At 37.3% G+C, this 24416-nt stretch overlaps 1 protein-coding gene across 1 annotated transcript in view; it reads left to right on the plus strand.

Annotated features, from left to right (window-relative positions):
* VWA8 (von Willebrand factor A domain containing 8) overlaps window positions 1-24416 on the plus strand; it is a 366738-nt gene that overhangs the window by 57103 nt on the left and 285219 nt on the right. The window contains exons 5-9 of the mRNA XM_045477746.1: window positions 12773-12940; window positions 17332-17496; window positions 17842-17891; window positions 19076-19184; window positions 21393-21497. Of these exons, the coding sequence (XP_045333702.1) occupies window positions 12773-12940; window positions 17332-17496; window positions 17842-17891; window positions 19076-19184; window positions 21393-21497 (597 nt within the window). The remainder of the gene's footprint in view (window positions 1-12772; window positions 12941-17331; window positions 17497-17841; window positions 17892-19075; window positions 19185-21392; window positions 21498-24416) is intronic.

Consider the following 24416-nt stretch of genomic DNA (forward strand, 5'->3'; position numbering starts at 1 on the left):
TAAGTTTTCACTCTTCTAAATAACACTTTGGTAAATATCATTGTACTTATATCTTGTAATCACTGATTATTTTTTAGGCTTGAATGTTAGAAGTGTAATTACTAATCAAAAGGTCTAGACATTTTCAAGAATAATTCAAGAATAATATATATTGCCCAGTTGCTTTCCAGGAAGTATGTTCATGGTTTCTTGTCAGTGTTGGGTCTTTCTTTATATGTACTTTGCCAAATTGATAGGTTTTAATTTGCATTAAAAATTACTAAGTAGGCTGAGTCTTTTATATGTTTTTTTGGCTATTGCTTCTGTAAAACATCAGTGAATTGAGTGGATTTGGGAAAGGAGAAAGGGACTGATGAAATAACTTACAGTCTGTCGAGAAAATGTTGAAATTTACACTATGCTTGTCTATGAACGTATCCAATTGTTGATGTAAAGATAATTTAAATATTTTTATATAGTTGCCTTGCTAAGCAGATTATAGATTAAGCTTCTTAAAAAGAATTGGTTAGAGAACAAATAACAAAATTTATATGACTGGTATTTTGACACCCATGCAGAAATAAGGAGACTAAAAAATATTTTGTTACCATATTAACTTTCCTTTGCCTCAGAAGATGAAATAGCCTGCAACAAACCCCTAAATCATTGATATTCTAACTCTTTAAAATTCTATTACTGTATATTTTTTCTTACCTTAGTTGTTGACATTCTCTTTATTAATTCTGTGTATTGCCATGTGACTCCAAAGAGCTGGAGTGGAAGACTTTAAGTCAATAGAAAATTGCTTGCATTACCGAAGTGTGAGCCAATACAAATTAAGCTACAAATAAATTACATTTAAACTTTAATGTCTGGCTGGGAGGAGACACTCAAGATAATCTGGGGAGTAGAAAGGCAGGATGGGAAGTTCAAATGATTTTCTGTAGCTTTTTCTAAGCCAGGAACCCTTTTCACATTAGAATCTTGTTAATTTGTTTGACACAAAACTGCAGTTCCATAATGTGTGATATATGTGTTTAACGTTAAGCATAAGAATGCATTTTAAATAATTATATAATATTAAAAAAATTTTTTTAATTTTTTTTTTTTTTTTTTTTTTGAGAGAGAGAGGGCAAGGAGTGCGTGCTCATGTGAGCAAGGGAGGGGCCGAGAGAGGGAGACAGAGGATCTGGATCAGGCTCCATGCTGACAGCAGAGAGCCTGATGTGGGGCTCAAATTCACGGAACCACAAGATCATGACCTGAGCTGAAGTCAGATGTTTAGCTGATTGAGCCACCCAGGCGCCCCAACAATCATATAATATTTTAATGTAGTCTCTTCTGTTTTGGCTTATTCTAGAGTCTCCCTTATTTAATAGAAAAAATTAGGGTTAACCTTTTTATAACGCACTGCCTAAACATTGTAGGTCATTGAAAGCAATTCCTAATAAATTGAGTAACAGTGCTATTGATCAGAAAATAAGATGTCTATTTTGTGAAAATGCATTTTACTTATTTTAGCAAATGGGGAAAAACATTCACTTGTCAACTTAATCCTATTTGTGGATGCTGAAGCCACTTTCCCCACGTAATCACTGTTAAAATTATAAAGTTGTATTTCAGAAGTTCATTGATAAATGAAGTATTCCGAATAAAATATTTATTTAGTATTCCAAATAAATATTTATTTCAAATAAGCTATCTGGAATTTGGAAGGCATCACCTATAGAAACAAGGCTATTGAGAGTGGCCGAACTCTGTTACTTGCACTAGGCCCTTTGTAACCATATGGTTATAATATGTTCTAATTGTCACTTGGATTGGTGGAAAAGGTCTCCCTATGTTCTGGCCTCTGTGTTAGAACTCAGGCCTCTGCTTCTTACCGTGTTGCCATCTTGCTCAGGCCAATTTTTATGTATTATACGACGTTAACTGCTTGGCAGATTTGTATAATTCATTAAAAAGATCAAGGCACATAATATAATGCTGTAGGTTAACTATAATGGAATTTAAAATAAAATATAAAAATCAAGGCATAAAAACAACTTTTACTGAGACCTCTGTGCTTCATGTGGCTGCGTCTAATCCTCAAAACATCCTTAGGAGGGAGGTGACTTCCCCGTCTTCTAAGTAGAGCAACCGAGTCTTGGAGGGCCATGGTCACGCAACTGATAAATAGCAGAGGTGGGATTTGAACCAGGATCTGTCCAATTCCAAAGTTTAGGTTCTTTTGTACCATATACTGTTTCCCTGAAAGAACAATGATGATGATACTGCTAATGGCCACAATGACTACAAGGATTATAGTGTTGCTAGTAATAACAGCTAATCATTTTGTAAAGCTTTACTGTGAGCCAGAGGTTATGGTCAGTGTTCCCCATAATCTGTGAAATAAGCACCATAAATAGTGTAACTTTAGAAAGAAGTGGAGGCTCAGAGAGGTAAGGGACTAACCTAAATTACCCACAGCCTGTAAGTTGTAGAGCAGTGAAAAACCAATTTGATCCTATTCTGATACTTTAAAATAAAGAACTTAAAATGTAAGTGTTTTCGTTTTTCTTTGGCTTCATCAGTGCTGTTACACTGTAGCCATTCTGAGTCATTTGGAACCCTTTGGAGTCTATTTTCATTGAATTATGTCTATATTAATAATAATTTCTATTTATAGATTCGATTGCTTTAAATTTCTTTTTCCAGTACTGCTTTCTTTCATAAATAGTGACATTGTGCCGTACCCCTTGAGGATATTCTCATTTAGTAAATGAGGACACAGACCTCCAGACTAATTGTTTGCCTGAGGTCTTGTATCAAATCAGAAGCAAATCTAGAACAGGGGCTTAGACAGTTTTTGATTTTTAGGTCATACAGCATCTTTTATCTTGAAACCCTTCATGCCTATGTGTTGGGTTGTTTAAAGCTGTGATATAAGATGGTTTGTCCAGAAGGATTCTTGCTGCATTTTTCTGGTTTCTCTTTGAGGAAATTAGGTCTCTGGAGGTTCTATAGCTTGAAGGGCAGGAAAGGATTCTTATGGTTGATGTATTTTCTACTTTGAGTAACTATCACAAGTATTCATTCTACATAAAATATGTATGCATTGCTCCCCTTTTTTTTTAGATTTCTTTTTTTTTTTTTTCAACGTTTATTTTTTATTTTTGGGACAGAGAGAGACAGAGCATGAACGGGGGAGAGGCAGAGAGAGAGAGGGAGACACAGAATCGGAAACAGGCTCCAGGCTCTGAGCCATCAGCCCAGAGCCCGACGCGGGGCTCGAACTCACGGACCGCGAGATCGTGACCTGGCTGAAGTCCGACACTTAACCGACTGCGCCACCCAGGCGCCCCTAGATTTCAAGAGAAAAAGTATACCACAATTATTTTATTTAAAAATCTGTATAGAAAAATTTTGAAATATGTAGCCTAAATCTCTCCTGCTGATAGTTAAACTTGTTCTGTTCTCTTCTTATAACAAGTGTGGGCATGGATAACTATTGTCCTTCATATAAAAATTCTTCCTAAACTTACATAACAGCATCTTTTAACTGAGCCATTACATTTTTATTCCATAAACACTAAAAGCCCTCTGTGAGCCACTTTTGCTCCAGCCTGACATAAAAGGCAGGGTTCTCACCCCCTGAGGACCTGAGAATCTTGCTAGGGAAATGAAACAGGCATATGGGAGAACTAAGAAAACTTCAGCATTGTGGTTCCTCACATATGTGCTGAACAAACAGAGGGCAAAGAGGGCACCAGTGTAAGGAGGGTAAGATGTTTGGATCTTTCTTGGGCACAAAATTTGTAAAATCTTTTTTTTTCTCATGCATCTCCAATTAAGTTTGAGACTGACATCAGGGTACAATATATACTCTTACTTAATGGATTTACTATGTAGCTGTTTTTAACATTCTTCACCGATGTGATGAGATTGTATTAATAAAGTTTGACAGTACTTATTAAAGTATTTTCATCATTCTATAGACTATTTTAAGGAAGACTACAGGAAGAAAGATGATACTGAATTAGTAACTAGCATAATTTCTATAAATTCAGTGATTCAGATTTTGTTACTAAAATGCATCTTCATAAGGTTTTCTCCTTTTAGCCAGTGTTCTTGCCTACATTAAAATTTTTTAATTTGCATATATATACTGGGTCTATAACCATGTAAATACAGGGCAAGTTGAGAAGAAAGTTAAAAATCTTGGGTGATCCTTTGCATGACAAGTTTTTTCTTTTTTTTTTTGTAAAAAAAAAATACCACTCTTACACATTTATATTTCTCTTCTTATAGTCCTATCTCCTATAGTCCTATAGTAGCCATTCTCATTGCCACTTAAATTGTGTGTAAAATAAGTAAATAATTTAACATTGAGTTAATAAGAAAAAAGCGTAGGAGGATTTTTAAAAATAATATTCTTAATAATGTTGAGGTAAGTTGTGCAATCATAGTTCTTAGTGTTGAAATAGAATTTACAGATTGCATGATTCAGTCTCTCACTTCCAGCAGGTAAAATACCATCATCTTTAGGACAACTGAGAATTAGAGATATTGAGATATGGTGCCTGTTCCAATTGACTCTTTTAGTAAAGCGAACAGGAAGTGAATGAAGGCTCCTGTTGGGATGGTGGATTGTGGATGGGAAGGGTGATGGATGCATGAGATATTTAGAGGTTACACTTACATTGTTTGAGACATGAGAAGTAATGAATTCTGTATGGCAGAAGAATCAATGAAATTTTAATTGAAAAAGACATCAGGAAAAAGGCCTGATTTAGGAAAGAAGTCATGATTTGATTCAGCATGTTGAGTTGAACACCTGTATGGAGATGTTAAAAACAACATTTGGAAATGGGAGTGTAGAGCTCAGGAGGAAGGTTAGGATCTCACAGTATATTTCTCAAGAATAAGGAAATAAAGAAAATGAAACAACTGTTACCTGTTGTTGTTGCTGTTTAGTTGATGTAGCACATAACATAGCACCTGCCATATAATGGGTACTAGATGAGTGAATGAGGATTTGTGGGAGTAGGCTAGGTCTTTGCCAATGAAGTAACAAATGAGAAAAGAGGAGGGGAAAAGGTTAAGGGTAGAGCCTTGGGAAATGCTTGCTTTTTTTCTTTTCTTTTCTTTTCTTTTCTTTTCTTTTCTTTTCTTTTCTTTTCTTTTCTTTTCTTTTCTTTTCTTTTCTTTTCTTTCTTCCTTCCTTCCTTCCTTCCTTCCTTCCTTCCTTCCTTCCTTTCTTCCTTTTTTTTTTTTTTTTTAAGAGAGCAGGAGTCAGAGGAAGGGCTGGGGAAAGGCAGATGGGAAAACCTACTTAATAAATGTTTAAGGCAGAAGATGAAGCATAAGATAAGATCAAGGGAAGAGGGTTGGAAAAAGAACAAGAAGATCAAGAAAATACCTGATTTTTGGCTGTTTGATTTTCAATGCTTGCAAGTGAACAGTTTGAGTAAAATAAGGGTAATGGAGGCTTATTAGAGGCAGTGTGTATGTGGACTGTTTTTCAAGGGGCTTGAAGATGAAGAGAGGATCTTAAGAGGTATCAGGAGACTGTAGGTTTTATTCAAGTACAGACATGTTTGTAGAAGAGAAAGAATTTGAAAATGCAATTAAGAGGTCATATAGTTGGTGGAAGATTTTGGAGGGGGTGGGAGGGGCTGCCACTAAGCTCAAGGTAGGTAGAGCTAGTCTTAGAGCCAGGGTGAGGGGTGGGGGGGAGGAGTGATTGTCAAGAACAGAAATCAGAGTAGAGTAGAAAGATGAGGACACAGAGGGGCTGTGTGATGGAGGGAAGAAAAGTCATGGAATCTCAATTCAGATGACTTTAATCATCATGGGAAAGTACTGGACAAAATCATGTGAAAGAGTTGAAAAAGACTGGCAGCTTGGCTTGGCAATAACTTTTATAGGATGTGAAGGAAATTCTTTCTAAATAGTAGTGAGGATTTAGCTGAGGTTGACCAATGCGAATTTGTAGTGGCCTCTCCTCACATTGTATCAGAGATTTGTAATAGAGCTAATGGAAGGAACAAATGTTCCATCTCTAGAACATTGTGATTGTCTTCCCCAAATCATCCTATGGACTTATGAATTAAGGACTTTTAAAATAAGGTTCTTAAAAGAAGAAGCATATTTACTTGGGGTTTAGTAATTAGGTAAGAAATTGCATAGTTCTCTTATTCTCTTTCTTTTATTCCTTAGTCCTAGACAGGGGATTATAGCCTTTTCAGTATGTGACACATTGTGGACCTTTCTGTAGGTTAGTAAAGATAGGGCTAACTCATTATTTTTGATAGCTGTGTAGTAGTCCATCCTATTGATTTATTAAGGTATATTTTGCCAATCCTCTAGAGTGGCATTTGGGGTTTTTTTGCAATTATAAAATTGTTTTAATGTATCACTGTATATTTTCCTGACTATTCTCTTAAGATAAAGTCCTTGAAATAGAACTGTTGGATTAATGAACATAGCCATTTACATTTTTAAAAATATTGTGCCAAATTATTCTTCATAAGGTTGTCATTTTGTACATAGACCAACCACAAATGAGAATGCCAGTTTCCTCTTAACCTTACCAACACTGGGTATTATCATTCTTAAATCTTTGCCAGTTTGAAGTTCTAAAAACATCTTGTTTTACCCTGTAGCTCCTTGTTAACCAATGAAATTGAAAATATTTTATTATGGTGTTCATTGGTATTTTATAGCGGTACTATTCATTTCTTAATAATCTGAAAAAATCTTTTTATATTAAACATTTATTTGGCCTTTGTTATATATGTTGCAAACATTTCTTCTAAGTTTTCAGTCTGTGTTTTAATTTTTTTGTTTACTGTATGTAAAAATTTTAATGTAATAATTTTGTCTTTTCCTTATTGGCATCTGCTTTTGAATTAGCAGAAAGAATTTCTGTGCTTTAAGATTATTTAAAAAGTCACATGTTTTCATGTAGTAATTATGTGGTTTTACATTTACCATTAAATTTTTTAATTCATTTGGATTCCTTTTCCAAATTCCTAATTTCCACTATTTTGAAATGCCATTTTTCTCATATATTAAAATCTTTAAGAATTTTCATTAACTAGGTTTTAAATATGGAAAAAGTAGTCCATGTGATCAGGGCAAAAAAAAAAAATGCACGTGGTACACAGGATTCACATGAAAGAATCTCTCACCCCTTATTCTCCTTTCCCAGTGTTTCTTGTTCACACATTAAATTTCTACATATACTACATCATACCATTTCATTCTATTCTGTTCATTTGCCTATGTATTCATTTTTTTCATCTATTTTTTAAATTAAGGTCTCTCCTTTATTCTTTTACAGACCTTCCTGGCAGTGTTTCTAATGAATTATTAAGGGAAGTTAGAGACATTTAGAAGGCACTGTCAGAAACTGGATCCTTGCCTGATTCGTTTTTCTTACATTAATATTTAGTTGGGGAAAGAAAGAACTTAGGCAATTTTTTGTAAGTAAAATAAAAAACAATTTTGTTAGTGAAACAAACAAAAAAAGAAGCTTAAACTAGAGTTTGTTACATTTTCAAAACAATTTATCAAGAAGTGTCAGTTACTGATTGCATCACATAGGGATCATAGTACAATAATGGGTTATGTTGAACTACCTCTTTCTCTAGGTAAATTTAGGCAAAAGACTAGCTCACTGCTACTCGGTTCCAGAGATTTCTTTGATTTGACAATGTACTGCCACTAGGATTTGTAGTAGTAGTCATGGCACTTCTGACTCCAAACGTATGGGTTTTCTGCACCAAGCAGTTCTCCAATTCCCTGCAGACACCAACTGGGTATCCCATAATTTAATTCCATTCAGACACTAACTACCTGGAGTTAAACACAGACCCCACAAGTTAGGGGTCAGTCCAAGACTGGCCCCATTTCAAGATGCCAGTCACAAGTTTGAGTCATCCATACTTCTGACTGTCGGGCTGTATGTAAGTGATTCTCACAACCCCCTCCTCCGGTTTAATAATTTGCTAGAATGGCTCATAGGACTGAGGGAAACACTTCTATTTACTGGTTTGTTATAAAGGACATAGTAAAGGATAGAAATGAATAGCCAGATGAAGAAGTGCATTAGGTGGAGACAGGAAGGGTCCTAAGCGTAAGAGCTTCTGTCCCTGTGGCATTTGCAGTGTGCCACCCCCTGACATGTGGATGTGTTCACCAACCTGGAAGCTCTCCAAATCTTACTGTGTAGTGCTTTTAAGGGGGTTCCGATACATAGACATGAGTCATTAAATAAATCAGTGGCCATTAGTGATTAATTAAATCTTGCCTCTCTGGGGCTGGGCCTAAAGTTCCAGCTCAAACTGTATGGTAGGTTTTTAGGGCAACCAGCCCCAACCCTAAAGCTGTTTAGGGGCCATTCAAGATATGTCTTATTTGCATAAACTCAGGTGTGTTTGAAAGAGGTTTATTTTGAATAAAAAAAGACTCCTCTCACCCCTATCACTCAGTAAATTCCAAGGGTTTTAGGAGCCTGCAGCAGGAACTGGGGATGAAGACCAAATATATATTTCTTATTATATCACAATATCACAATTGATTTGAAAAATAATATGAATTTGGGGAAATGTGATTGTAGTTACCTCTAGAAGTCTTTAGGGCACGCTGCAGAGTCACATAAACTTTGAGTTGAATGGAATCGCTTGTGTGTGTATTAATGTATTGTGCAGATTTTGGTTTTCTAAATAGGCACACAACAATTCCAAGGCCTAGTAAAACTAAACTCCGAAGTTATAATCATCTGCGTTTGCATTATTCATTGACCTCTTCTTCATCGACTCCATTTCTCCATCACTTAAGGATAGGTTAAAATTTTAGCATTACCATTTTCAAGCTGTATAACCTGTCTTCAGTTGAACAACTGGGTAAGATATTGTGTACTTTGATTTTTTTTAATGTTTATTTTTGAGAGAGAGAGGGAGACAGAGCGTGAGCAGGGGAGGGGTAGACAGAGAGGGAGACACAGAACCCAAACGCAGAATCAGAGGCAGGGTCCAGCCTCTGAACTGTCAACACAGAATCCAGTGGGGAGCTCAAACTCACAAACACTCAGATCTTGACCTGAGCTGAAGTCCAATGCTTATCCGACTGAGCCACCCAGGCACCCTGATATTGTGTACTTAAGAGGATTGTCATGAAGATTAAATTAAATAGCATAAATGGAAGAACTTGATACATACATGCCAGTTATTACTCTGTAGAGACCCTACCACTTTCCCTTTCAGTAGTTGGATCAAACTATCTCCAACATCAAGTACCAACTTCTTCAGTTTTATTTCAGTAATTATGCACTCTCTTTTCTGTCTTTCTCTACCAGATCTTCCTCATCACCATTTGAATGTGTTCAATTTCTTGCTTCATTAAAAAAAAAAACAAAAAACAAAAAAACAAAAAAAAAACTACCATCATCCACACTGTCCCCAGCTGGCAGCAGCCGGCCTCTCCCTTCTTTTCATGGCCATTTTGTAGAATGTTGCTCAACTTGGGGTTGTCTTATGTTTCCTCATGAGTTGATTGAGATCATGCATTTTTAGTAAGGAGACTGTAGAAGTGATGTTGTAGCCCTCTCAGGGCATTATGTTAAAACTTTAGTACGTGAAATTGATACATCTCTTTAGTGGTAATGTTAATTTTGATCACTTGGTTAAGGTGGTAACTACCAGCTTCCTCCACTGTTGCATTATTTTTCCCTTTGTCTCTTTGAGTCTCTACAAATATTCCATTTCTCGTCATACTTTTACCCACTAATTTTTTTTTTTAATTTTTTTTTTCAACGTTTATTTATTTTTGGGACAGAGAGAGACACAGCATGAACGGGGGAGGGGCAGAGAGAGAGAGAGACACAGAATTGGAAGCAGGCTCCAGGCTCTGAGCCATCAGCCCAGAGCCCGACGCGGGGCTCGAACTCACGGACCGCGAGATCGTGACCTGGCTGAAGTCGGACTCTCAACCGACTGCGCCACCCAGGCGCCCCTTTTACCCACTAATTTTACCATCCATTGATGATTCTTGTTTCCAGTAGTTACTGTTATGGGGATTTTCTATCAGTTTTTAATAGTAGAGGTTCTTAACTTGCGGTTTCCATGGTATATATATTTTGTATACATATACATACATATTTCGCTCATGCATTTTACTCGGAGAAGAGATACAGCATTTGTCAGGTTTCCAAGAGGTCTTTAAATAGTATTTTCTTTTTTCATCTATCACTACTTTCTCAACTTTATGGTCACAGCACCTATATCCATTAGAGCAGATGAAAGGAATTGCTTATGTATTTGGCTTCTGTTTCTGATCTTTCACTGTAGCTTATTCCACATCTCTCTGAAAAGATTCTGTACATAAGTAACCAAAATATATCTGAGGTGAATAAAAGCAGTATTTGTTGTTGTCTTATGTTGTCTAGACTTTGTCTTCCCTGGCCCACAATTGGGAAACCATTAAATTTTGATATCTGTATTTCTAGTTTTATGTCAGAGAACATGTATTTTCATCTTTATGAAGTTTTTAAAAGTCAGATACAGAATTTAGCCTGTCTTGTAACAAAGGTTGATAAAACTTTTTAAAAGAATATTGCCACAGGTTGTGATAGCTTAATTGTAATTGTTTCTCTTTTATTACAAGTTATGCTTTCTTGGAGTAAATAGATTCTCGTGAAAGAAAGCTTTATTGAGACCTTAGCTGAAACATGAATTTTTATAAGAAGTAGTTTATGTTTTTATTTTTAATTCCAAAAACATTTTTATGGTTTTGTCTTTTATACAGCTGGCAAAAATGAGTTTCTTATATATTTGTTTTTTAGGAAATACTATATCACTTATATGCATGCATTTTTTTTTAAAATAAAGGTATTACCACAAGATGGCTAGTTTGGCAGAAAATAATTAAAATATATGTGATAATTATAATTCTGAAGGATTATGCATGAATTTATGTTATTTAATGGGATGATCATGTTGAGTCTAATGTAGTTTTCATAAAAGTTTATATTAAAAAAAATTTTTTTAATGTTTATTTTTGAGAGACAGAGAGAGACAGAGCACAAGCAGGGGAGGGGCAGAGAGAGAGGGAGACACAGAATCCGAAGCAGGCTCCAGGCTCCAAGCTGTCAGCACAGGGCCCAATGCGGGCTTGAACTCACAAACCATGAGATCATGACCTGAGCCGAAGTCGGTGCTTAACCGACAGAGCCAGCCAGGTGCCCCTAAAAGTTTATATTTTTAAACAATACATAAATATGTGAAATAAACTAAATTCTACAATACAGTGTAAAATTCAACATTTTGTTGCAACAATGCTTGATTAAACAATGTCTGTTTTCTTTTCCACACTTGGAAAGTCAATGCTTTGCTGTTTGAGAAATTTCTTAGTAAATTTCTTGGGGAGCTTGGACTTAGTAGGGAGGAGATCTGAGAGGTAAGGGGGAGCCTGAAGTAGAGAGGTGGTAGAAGGGATGAGTTCAAGAAATATTAAAGAAGATAAATCATCAAGGACATGGTGATAAATTGAATACAGGAGGTAAGATAGAAATCAAAGATCCTGGCATGGGTAATAGTCTTCCCACCTTAAATAGAAAGTATGAGAGGAAGAGCAGATTGGGGGGAAAAGATGATGTGCTCAGTGTTGCACAGGGGAGGCTGAGGTGAGCTTGTGGTTGGAGACATCCATGTGATGGGGGGACTGTGGTCGAGCTTGGAGGAGCTCAAGATTAAAGAATCATCTGCATAAAGGTGATTGGAACTTTGTTACTGAGTGAGATTACTCAGGCCAGACCTCATAGAGTAAGAAGAGTTGTGGGTTAAAGATGTGATTCTTGGATTACCTACATGGAATGGACAGGCAGAAAAAGAGAAACAGTTTTGTAAGAGAATGCAGTGGCATGGATGCCGAGGAAGGAGACTTTGAAGGAGAGAGTGAGAACATACATTTAGCACATTAATCCTCTGCCTGTTGTTGAATGAGCAGGAGAAATGTCATTGAGGTTTTCTTCCTCTTTTTCTTAAATCAGATTTTCAAGGGTTTTGACCCAAAAGTAGTTTTTTTCTATTTTGTTCAGGATTTATCAATTAAAGAAAGATATTTTTTTCACATCTTTAGTACATTTTTGTATTATAGTTTTCCTGTCTCTTACCATTTGGGACCCACTTTATTTCCTATTTTTCTCTATTACTAATTTTTTTAACTTTACATGGAAGACTTATAGGACTATGGTTATAACCAGTCTGATGTAAAACCTGACTCTTTCTGGTTTGGTAAGTTTGTAATGTTGTCAGCTTTGAACATTACACTAAAGCTAAATTCATTTTGTTGGTGACTCTGTTTAAAAGCTCACAATCCCCGCGAGTGCTCACCTAGCTTATTTGATCCTCACCAGAAGCTTATGGGATAGATACCCCAGATTGTAATCTTCATTTCTTTGTTCTAGTTAAGGAATTCATTTTCTTGTTTAATTATGTGACTGATTCAAAGACAGCTCCTAGTTGTCTGTTTCACCAGGCATATGTATAAAATGTTGCAGCTGAAAGAAAACTCAGAGATCATTTCTTCTCATCTCTCCATTTTATAACTAGTGAAACAGGCCTAAAGAGAGAATCACTTGCCTAAGATTACATGGGCAGATAAAGCAAAATCAAGGTCTGGAACCCAGCTTTCCTGATTTCCTTGTCCCTATAATAACGACCACAAGTGTAATTTGCATTACAAGTAAAATTAGGCCATGCTCTGGAATCTTCAATATGCTCATGTTGCTTTTGTTTCTTGGAAATAGTGTGCGGTTCGTGCAGCCACAGAAGGCAGAACTCTTGTTTTGGAAGGCTTGGAAAAGGCGGAGAGGAATGTTCTGCCTGTTTTGAACAACTTGCTGGAAAATAGGGAGATGCAGCTTGAAGATGGACGCTTCCTAATGTCTGCAGAGCGTTACGACAAACTTCTCCAAGTAAGAAAAGAAAACTCTGGCTCCCTTATCTTGGCTATTGAGCTATGGATGGTGCTGTTTGTTGTATAAGACATGATTGTATCAGAGTGAGGACAGTGTTCAGGTGGCTCATGTCTGTGGTGAATTGCTGCAGTTAACGGTCATGAGGTTGCAGTTTCACAAGGTTCTTCGGTTTGCAGATCATATTAGACGACCTCTCAGATTTTTAGTTTGTTTTTTTTTTTTTTGCCCATGTAATAACTATTTTTTCTTTTTTCCCTCTCCTTTAAATTCTGTCTTCTCTTTTTCCCTCCTTTCCTATCTTCCTTTTCTGTCCTTCAACAACTATGTACTGAAAGTCTAATGGCTTCTAGACAGTGCTGGGAAGACAGAGCTGAATAAAGTGTAGTTCTTGCCCTCCAGAAGCTCAAACTCCAAGAGATATTGCCAGAATTGAATATGATATTTAAAAGATACCTAGATGATCCAAGCTATCCATATCTGATGCCTGGATAATTGTAAGAGCCTCTTAAAATGCCCCAATTTCATTCTGGCTGCCCCACAGCAGTCAGTGATCACTTTAAAACATGGGACAGATTAGGTCAGACCTCTCTGTTCTAAACCCTCTCCTCGCTATGAAAAAAGTTTTACAATGGAGAATAGGGTCTTGTCTGATCTGGGCTCTTAGTGCCTCTTTGGGCTTATCACCTGCTATCCTTTTTTATTCCACTCCAGCTGATAGTATTCTCTTTACTAAAACTTAAACCTGCTGGGTAGGCATTCTCCTAGTGCTTTGCAAGTCACTTTGTTCTTCCAGAATGGTTTTTCTCCAGATATCTGCCTGGCTCACTTCTATACTCCTTCAAGCCTTTGCTCAAATGTTACATTATTGATGAAGTCTGCTCTCACCTCCTATTTGACATTGCATTGTCCTCTCTGCCCCATGCTCCCTGACCCTGCTCTATTCATTGCCTTAGTCTTCTGACATCCTACATGATTTACTGACTTGCAATGTTTTAGTTCATTCACTGCCTCCCTCCACTAGATTGCAACTTTCACTAGGGCAGGGCTTTTTGTCACTGATGCTATTTCAAGCTCTTAGAACAATGCCTGGCACTTGGTGGGTGCTCAATAACTATTTGTTGAATGAATGGATGGATAAGTGCAATACTTTAAATGCTGTGATGCCAGTTGATACAAAAAGAAAAACAATAAGAGAGTGTGGGGCCCTTTAGAGGCTTTGGAGAAGGGCTTCACGTGACGTCACAAAAGGACAAAAAAGGGCTCATAGAGCCCTTGCTCTAACCGAGAGCTCTGCCTCTGTATTCCATGACTTAGAGTCTCTCTGACACCTGTGCTGTCATGTGTGACATACATATGTATGCTAATTTTATTGCCCCAAGTTGGCTACAGATTGCTGAAGAGCAGAATCTGTGTCTTATGTTTCTTCTAGATACAGCTAATACAAGCCCAGGACACACTAGGCGCTAAATAATATGTGTTGACACCAGAGGGTCTGATTGACCTGATGCTCCAAGGCTAGCAGGACCGGAAATATCTCTTTCTGATTTCCACTGTGCAAGTCTGTTTTCTCAGAAATCTGTCTTGCTATCCTTTTAGCACTGTTTCTTTACTGTTTATGGGAGTTTCTAGATGCCATTTTCATTGTGCGGTATAGTTGTCTTGTTTTGGACCTCTATCTGAAGATGACATCGTGCTAATATAATAAAAGGGGATAATTGAGGATTTAATTGGTAAGAAAAGTTAAATTTATTCATTCATTCATATTGTTATAGTTAATTTACTAAAAGACGATTCTTTAAATTTATTTTAAATTTTAATTAATATTTTACAAATAAAATGACTTCAGATAAATATATTAATTTATATTTACTTTTATTTTTTTTTATTTTTTTTTTTTTTATATTTACTTTTAGAGTAGGTAGATATTGGTGTATGCAAGACATTTTCTCTTTACATACTTTCTAATTATAAAAGAACTATTATTTGCCCCTGTATAGTTATTTGCTATTTTATTTAGTTATTTCCCATTTTTAATAGATTTTTTAAAAAATATTTATTTTTGAGAGAGGGAGAGAGCACAGGAGAAAGCAGGGGAGGGGCAGAGAGATAGAGAATCTCAAGCAGGCTCTGCACTGTCAGTGCAGAGCCCGATGGGGGAGGCTCAAGTTCACAAACCATGACATCATGACCTGAGCCAAAATCAAGAGTCAGACACTTACATGTGCCCCGTTATGTGACATTTTTAGTAAATGATTTAGAGTTTAGTAAATGATTTCATATTCAGAAATGGATTTTTTTTAAGTATAGAAGTTACTTCACAATAAAAGTTTGATATATTCTTTGTGTGAGAATTTTGCAGAGTTATTGAACATTTTACTTTATGTAAGAATTTGAGATACGGGGTCAAGAGGGTTTTAGTATACAAGGAGTGCTTGTTATTATTGAGAAGGATGTATTACATTGTTTTTCCCAATGTAAATATCAGTATAAATACATAGTTTTAATTCATAATTGTCATTTCTATATTTATAGAATCTGTCTCATTGGAATGTCATAGAATATAGGCAAGATCCCTTCACAGAACATCACCACCTTAAGACAATTTCTATGATAAAAGGATTTCAACACCATTTAAGTCCCACTTATTTCTAGCTAGATTCAATGTACTAAATTTGAACGTTTCAAAATGTTAATGGTTTCATAGAGGTGTTTGTAGTAGAATTTTGTTGTTATGGAAACGGATATAATCAGTCTGTATAAATTTCATTTATATCCAGATTATTATTTTTGGGTAAGTGGAAAATAAAAATATTTAGCTCTCTGAAGATTACACTCTTGGCTTTTCAGATGGTCTAGATCCAGACTCTTGTTTTCTAGCACATGTGACGTAGTATCACTGTTAGTCCTGTTAATTAAATGTGGGGTCATAGGTTTGGTTATGTTTTTAAATTACTTCATGCAATCAAAAAACATTTGTCCTATTATGTTTAAGAGGTAATAAGTCCTCTCATGAGCCTGAATCCAGCATGAGGTGGGGTGGTAATGAACAGAAGTCAATGCACACATGCATAATGGTAGAAGCTTGCATAGGATAGAGCGGAGGGGTACAAAAATGGTTCTGATGGAGGGAGGGGTTAGAAAGAGGCCCATTTTAGTGACGATGTTCTTTGTGCTGAGCTTTAAATGATGCTTGTATTTCTGCTGTGCGAAGTGGAAAGGCGTTCCAAGCAAGTGGGGCAGTGTTGGTGAAGCAGCATGGTGTGTCTGGAGAGCCACCATTGTGACATGGACTGGAGCACAGGGTTGGGGAAGGCAGGCTAGGGGGCGGCTATGCAGTGGTTGATGAGACTAGGAGATTCGGACATGAATCCAGCCAGGAAGGGCCTTGAGTGTCCGTTAAGAGTTTCTACACTGTCATATGGGCTGCATCCCCCCCACCCCCCGAAGATATACTGGAAACTGAGGACTTGTCTCTCAGAATGAACATGTACATGTTCTTATAAACTTTATAAGTTCCAACAGCTGAGGACAGTGAAGAGCCATTGATAGGGTCAGGCAGAGAGGGAAGACATGACATCTAACCGGTGCCTACTGTGGACCAGTTGCTTTCAAACGGCCATAGTAATGCTGGTGATATTATTCCCACTTTATGGATGACAAAGCTGAGCGTCAGAGGGTATAATAACATGCTCTTGGTCACTTCACTAGAGTTTATGCTGAGCGCTAGAGCCAGGATTTATCACTCCAAACCCTGTGCTATTTCCATTCTCAACTCCAAAATATGCTAGTTGCTGGACGATGGGGAGTTATAGAATTCCTTTGAACATCAGTTTGCTCATCCATAAAAAGGAATTAAGTGTTTATTTGCATTCTGGTAAAAGTTAAATGAGTAAAATTCTTTGAAAGTACTTACCGTGTAGTGAGTTTTCAGCACATGTTGGTTGTTATTATTAATATGCCTTGGCAGAAATGTACCCATACATGTAGTTGTGTATTTGAGGTCCATGGGGCAGTCTCTTCTCTGCCAGTAAGCGGTAAGTCTGTCTAGGACTACCTTTTTACATTCTCTGGTCTGAACCACTATATTTTCTGACTCTCCTCACTCAGTTTCTCTGTGTTAATGACTACAGCTTGGAGGTCTGACCCACATTTTTCTTTGTTCCTTGATGTGTTAGCTACTTGTCTGTTCAACACCAGTTTTCATGTCATGAGCCTTCCCTGGCACCCTTCTCCTGATTTGACTTTGCTTCCTTCCTTGATGGTTTGGTCTTGAGGTTGTTCTCAAATACACTTTACTCAGCAGTCAGGGCCTAAATTCCACAGCCGGGCAGCTCTTGCAGTTGTAATCTGCATCGTTGGTGCTGTGAGTTTTGATCTCTTTCTTTTAGGATCATACCAAAACAGAGTTGGATGCCTGGAAGCTTGTTCGAGTTAGTGAAAACTTCCGAGTCATTGCCTTGGGTTTGCCAGTGCCTAAGTACTCTGGGAATCCCTTAGACCCCCCGCTCCGTTCTCGATTTCAGGCCAGAGATATTTATTATCTACCCTTTAAGGTAAGTACGAACAAGAATAATTTATTTTTTAAACATTTTATCTATTTGTATTTGGTTACTATAAAAATGTTACTAGGTTTGTATGTCCCTCTCAGTAGTTAATGGAGAGAAAAGGATATGGGGTAAAGAAAATCTCTGGAAATTCAGAAGAAAAATTATTGGGGCATTACTTATGTGATGGGCTTAAAAAGGCTAATTTTTAGAAAATGATGCGTATCAAACAATGTTTTTTTTGCTATTACTTACATAGTGTCTGCTTAATTAAAAGTATGAAGTGTGTCTATAAAATTTGCATTTAATTTGTTACATTCCTTATTGATTTGGTATGTTTCTGTGTTATTTTAGGACCAACTTAAACTGTTATATTCAGTTGGAGCCAATGTTTCTGCTGAGAAGTAAGTATTTCTGCTACACACACACACACACACACACGCACACACTTTTATATAAATATCTGGACACTTAACATTGAATTTGTTTATTTGTTTTGCACATTGATTAATTCATCCATTCAACAACTATGCTCTGAAGAATTTTTTAGTAACTGTGGTAAGTGCTGATGATAAAGTTAATAAGACATGATCTTTGGAGACAAGAAACTCAAGATCTAGTAGAGTTTAAAGACATGAGAATACATTAGTTTAGCATTATATAGTAAGGGCCATAATTTCAAAAAGGCATTGGCATTTGAGTAGCGTCCTAAAGAATGAGTAGGCTTTTGCCATATAAAGAATGGAATTAACGAATCCTAAGAAATTATTTTTAAAGCATGGGATATGAGAGTGTATGTCTTGTTCTTGCGGCTATAAAAAACTCTTGGTGGCTGGGGTTCAGGTTTGGATTGAGAAGGGAGGGAGGTGAGGCTGGCAGGATAAATTTGGGCCAGGTTGTGAAAAACCTCACATGTTGTGATAGATTTAAGAAATGTATCTGTGTATCTAGTTAGCCTCTGAGTTTTAAACAGAATATGAAGCTGTTGTTTCTTAAGAATTTAATAGTAAGCATCAGGGTGCCTGGGTGGCTCAGTCAGTTAAGCGTCTGACTGGCTCAGGTCATGATCTCACAGTTTGTGGGTTCGAGCCCCATGTTAGGCGCTGTGTTGACAACTCAGAGCCTGGAGCCTGCTTTGGATTTTGTGTCTCCCTCTCTCTCTGCTCTTCCCCTGCTCATGCTCTGTCTCTCTCTCCTTCAAAAATAAGTAAGCATTAAAAAATTTTTTTAAGGGGCGCCTGGGTGGCGCAGTCGGTTAAGCGTCCGACTTCAGCCAGGTCACGATCTCGCGGTCCGTGAGTTCGAGCCCCGCGTCGGGCTCTGGGCTGATGGCTCAGAGCCTGGAGCCTGTTTCCGATTCTGTGTCTCCCTCTCTCTCTGCCCCTCCCCCGTTCATGCTCTGTCTCTCTCTGTCCCAAAAATAAATAAACGTTGAAAAAAAAAAAATTTTTTTTAAAAAGAACTTAATAGTAAATGTCATTTTATATCAATTAAGATGCCTCAGCTATTTTATGTTTAACAAGTGAATGCATTTTATGCATTAAAACTATTAGAATAGCATTTAACATTACTTAATTTTTTCCCCTAGAATCTCTCAGCTCTTGTCCTTTGCCACCACTCTCTGTTCCCAAGAATCTTCTACTCTCGGACTTCCAGATTTTCCTTTAGATAGTTTACCAGCTGCAGTTCAAATCCTGGTATGTATAAAATAAATTAATGACTTGTATACCCAAATGTGGCAAAGAGAACTTAAAAGTTAATCCTTGGGGATTCATCATTTCAGTTTGCCTTGTCATATTCCTCTATAAATATTACAAGACCTGAGATTCGCCGACCGATGCCGTGCAGTATACTGTACGGAGACCAGCAATGTGTTGTGAGCCCTTACTGAGCTCATAGCCTAGGAAGGAGGTAGGTAGACATGCAGTTCAGGTAAAAACTCCACAGAGAGAAGGATGACTCAGCCTGGAGAGGCCTGAGGAGCCTGCAGAGGCGGCCTGCAGCCTGAGGCAGGGAGTTGGGGCTTTCGCACTCAGGCACCAGCAGTCATTGGTCAGTGGGTCATCACAAGGGACACAAATTTCCAGGCACTAGCTGCTCTCTTGGCTGTGAGCAAAGCTGGCTTTGGGAGTTCAAAAGTAGTCTTCTTTAAAAGCCCTGCAGCAGCTAGCTGTTGAAAGGGAAAGGTGGGAGGCTCAGAAAAGATAAAAACAGATCCGAGGTGTTTGGTAGAGCGTAAACATTGTCCACTACAGTTTAACAAAGGTCGTGACAGTCGTGTCAGGATTGGTGGAAATGCCCTCCAGGCAGAGGGAACAGCATGCACAGAGGTGTTGAATCACAAACGGGCTTGGTATGTTTGAAGAATGATAAGTTGTATCGTTAGAGCAAGCGTGTAGGGTGACGAGAGAGGTGAGAACTTTATTGTGAAGTGTTTTGCATGGTGAGTGAAGTTGTCTGGATTTCATGGTGTGGAAGAAGTGGCCTGTTAGATATTACTAAGTAGGTGAAGCGTGGAGTAATCAGTTCTATGGTGGAGGAAGATACCTCTGTGGGCAGGGAGGAGGGACGGGGAAAGCCTGGTTGCATATGGACCAAATAGGAAACTGTTGTAACAGTCAGTGAGAGACTGTGCTAAGGAGAGCGTAATCCCAGGTAGTAGGGATACTGCCGAGACAAGAGACTTATTTTTAAACTTTTGTTCCTATTCATTTAGGTTTCCTGAGACTCAGTGAGTTAGGTTTCACAGGTATTGTTCGCACTGTCCTTTGTGTTTAGAACAGCTTTTCTCTTCCTTTTTACCACATCTTCTGCTTTTTGTTCTTTTTGTTTTTGCTTGGAACATTTTACTTTGATAGTTCTCAAATCTAAAAATAAAAGTTCAAAAACAGTAAAATGAACATCTATAACCCCTTCAAGTAGAATCACCAATTTTTAACATATTGCCACATTTGTTTGCTCTCTCTCTCTCTCTCTTTTCCGAACCATTTGAAAGTAAATTATGATCAGTCTTTATATATACTTTAGTATGCAACTTGGAAGAAGTCGTAAGACGTTCTTCCACATAACCAGAACCATTATCACACCCTTCAGTATGTTGACAGAAATGCTATAATATCATCTACAGGACAACCTATGCTGAAATTTCTCTAATTATCCCTGTTGGGAAAGCAGTTTAACTTGGAGAAAACTTTTGAGAATAATAAACACTTTCTAACTTTGTAGTTATAACTGTGAAACTAAGTAAATGTGGATGTGATTAACTCAGATTAGGAATGGGGGCACCTGGGTGTCTCAGTCGGTTATGCATCCGACTTCAGCTCAGGTCATGATCTCACTGCTTGTGGGTTCAAGCCCCGTGTCAGGCTCTGTGCTGACAGCTCAGAGCCTGGAGCCTGCTTCAGATTCTGTCTCCCTTTCTCCCTTCCCCTCCCCACCCATACACTCTCTCTCTTTCAAAACTAAATAAACATGAAAAAACAAGGAATACAAGTGAAGAGCATACTTTGGGATGAATAGTGTAGGGAAACGTGTTCAGACATGTAGTTTCAGGCATGTTGAATGGAGGTCAATGGGATATCTAAAGGGTCACATTTGGGCAATTGAGAATTCGAGTCTAGAGCTCAGGACCAGATACTGAGACATGGGAGCCATTAACAGATAAATGGTAGCTGAAAGATGGGGGTGGGTAGGCTTACCCAGTGAAAAGGTGTGGAACAGGAAAAGAAGAGGGAGTAATGAATATTTTTTGTGGACTTGTGGAAAATATGAGAAACCTCTTGGTTATTTTTTATAATCATATATACATTTTGGATATGTCGTATATGTCAAATATGCATTTCAGATAAATTTTTTGTGATTATTTTGGATATTCTTCATCCCTGTGTATTTTTGCTCCTGAATAGGATTCCTTTCCTATGATGTCAATCAAACATGCAATCCAGTGGCTTTATCCATACACTCTCTTACTAGGACATGAAGGGAAAATGGCTGTGGAAGGTGTTTTAAAAGTAAGTATCTGCTTCACTTTTCTTTCTTTTTCTATTTCTTTTCTTGTCCCTTCTCTTTCTTCTTCCATTTCTCTCTTCCTCCTCTTTCCTTCTTTTTCTCTTTCTGCCTTTCCCATGCCTTCCCTTACTTTTCCTTCCCTTTTTCTTCTAGTCCTGGAGCCACTGGCATGCCAGTGACAGGGAAGCAAGTACAGAGGTGGCTGCTGTGGTTGGGAGACTGGTTGTATTGAACAAATGAGTAAATCAATTGAGGAAATGAGTGAATAAATTGAGGATTATAAGAGCTATGTTTCTTACCATTGGGAAAGGAATTTATAAGCATAGAAAGGGAGAAGAAAAGAAAGACCCCTGAGGTGTTAGATTAGAATTGGAGGAATCAGTATGAACTCATGTGGTTTTTTTTTAATATTTTAACATATGTAAGCAGAGTAATAGATATAGATACTGTGTATGTATGAGTATACAGACACATATTTTCTAGCTCTGTCCCCTTAAGAGGGCCTGAAAACTATGACATTCCAGTGGCAATGATCATACCAAGTGCCAAGACATTGGTTTCTAAATACCACACTTCCTAAAAGGAATCAGGATTCCTAGAAAGTAGTGCTGGTTCAAGGCTCAGCACAGGGAAAGTTCATGATGAACCTGGATCATCTTATTGTGCCCAAAAGTAAGGAAATGTTTAACAAATGATGTTAACATACCAAAGTGACAGAGGAGCCAGTTTGAGGTGGCCCCCATTGGCCAAAATGTGGGACAATTTTAGCATGGAAATAAAAAAAGATAGCAATTGATTATAAACCATTGAACAAAATAGGAATCCCTGAGTTCATGTTGATACAAATGAGTAAATAAAGGAGGAGAAGAAAAATCTCTTCTTAATATAGAACACCTATGAATAAATGCAGAAAAGTCACCATTTGGCAGCCACCAGTGTGGAAGTTGATTTAGGTAGGAGTCATCAAAGGTTTTAAAACTGGTGGGTGGAGGGTCTATGAAGAATAGGATATTGATGTAATCTAAGAATATCTCCTACCAAAATACTCACTTGACTACAAAACAAAAAAATGGCATTTTTATAGTAAATACCAACTTGACCAGGTAGGACAAATCGACATTATGTGTCTCTTGACTGTTGAGCTGAGAAGGGCTCAGCCTCATTTCAGGATATTCTGGATAAGAATTCATTGCATGAATTTGGCCATGAGAAAGTATTGTATAGACCTAGGTTGAGGGCCCTCTTACATAATGAGAGGCCTGTATTCTTTAGAATTGTCCCATTCATAAAAGAAAAAGAAAAACTGAAAGACTGCTTTAGATTGAAAGAGACTAAAGAGATATGACATGTGATCCTGTGTTGGATCCTGGACCAGATAGGAAAACATGACATTGTTAGCACATTTGGTTAAAGTTGATATGGTCTGTGGATTGAATGACAGTGTTCTATTAAAATGATTTCCTGATTTGGAAGCTTATGTGGTGAATATGTTGGCCACAATTCTTGTTTTAGCAAATATGAACTAGAATATTCAGGGATGATGGAGCATCATATCTGTGGCTTGCCCCTAAATGGTTCAGAAAAAGACCAATTATAATGGGTGTGTTAGGGATGCTGGCGGCAAGAGGGAGGTAATAAATATGCTAAAATGGTAATCTTTGAAAAATCTGAGTGAAGGCAAAATAGAAGTTCTTTCTACAACTGTCCTGTAACTTTCCTGTAAGTTTGAAATTATTTCAAGATAAAAAATTTTATAAAGTGAATATCCATTATAACTCATTTCAAAATAAAAAAAAATTAAACGAATATAACACTTAAAATTTATCTGCCTGTAACTTAAATTATTAACTTGAAAAGTAAGGACTTTATATAAAACTATGGAAATTGCTTGTAGACCTGTCATTTAAATTAATGAAGTTCTTATTTTTGTCAGAGTGGTTCATGATATATGGAGTTGATTTTCTTTCAAAATACAGATGCCATAATTTCCTCATTGTATAGTTAATGGTAGGGTTTTCTAAAGGGCCAATCACAATATATATCTTATGACTATATATATATATATTTTTTTTTTTTTTTAATTTTTTTTTCAACGTTTATTTATTTTTGGGACAGAGAGAGAGCATGAACGGGGGAGGGGCAGAGAGAGAGGGAGACACAGAATTGGAAACAGGCTCTAGGCTCTGAGCCATCGCCCAGAGCCCAACGCGGGGCTCGAACTCACAGACCGCGAGATCGTGACCTGGCTGAAGTCGGACGCTTAACCGACTGCGCCACCCAGGCGCCCCATGATTATATATTTAAATGGGTTTAACTCCTGGCAGGAATTTATTGACTTACCCAAATTCCTTTTTACAACAGACAGTTTTTGTTTTTCTTTTGCAGTTTGGCTCAAAGAGCAGATTTCTAAGGAGTAGGTAGAATGTGAACACTAAGCTGTTGGCTCTGTGTACAGGCCCTTCATTTCCTGGAGGCCAGGAGTTTACAACCTTACGCAAATGGAGTGGTATTTGTTTCTCCCTTATTCCAATATCTACAAGGGGAGTACAGAAAGAGGTATTCTTTATGCAGCTACTAGTAGTGAGAAGAACTTGGAAGTAGATGCTAGGTACTTCAGCAGGTATTTCCCACATACCAGCTAGCCAAAGAAACATTATTTTCATTTATTGGTGATGTCAATAATGATAACAATAATAGTAACAATAAAAAAATAAAACTAATGAAAAGTTCTTCCCCACAGATGCTGAGAAGTATCATTGGGGATAGAATCTAAATGAAAAGCATAAAGAAGCAACGAGAAAATATAACCATATAGTTCACTTTAAGTTTATTCTAGACATTGACAAAAAGAACTAGAATTCATCTTTGATTTAATCAGCATCTGAACTAAGTTGGCATTGGTCATTGAATAGAGCACCTAG

Source organism: Leopardus geoffroyi, chromosome A1 (assembly GCF_018350155.1).
Source record: "Leopardus geoffroyi isolate Oge1 chromosome A1, O.geoffroyi_Oge1_pat1.0, whole genome shotgun sequence".
Lineage (NCBI taxonomy): Eukaryota > Metazoa > Chordata > Mammalia > Carnivora > Felidae > Leopardus > Leopardus geoffroyi.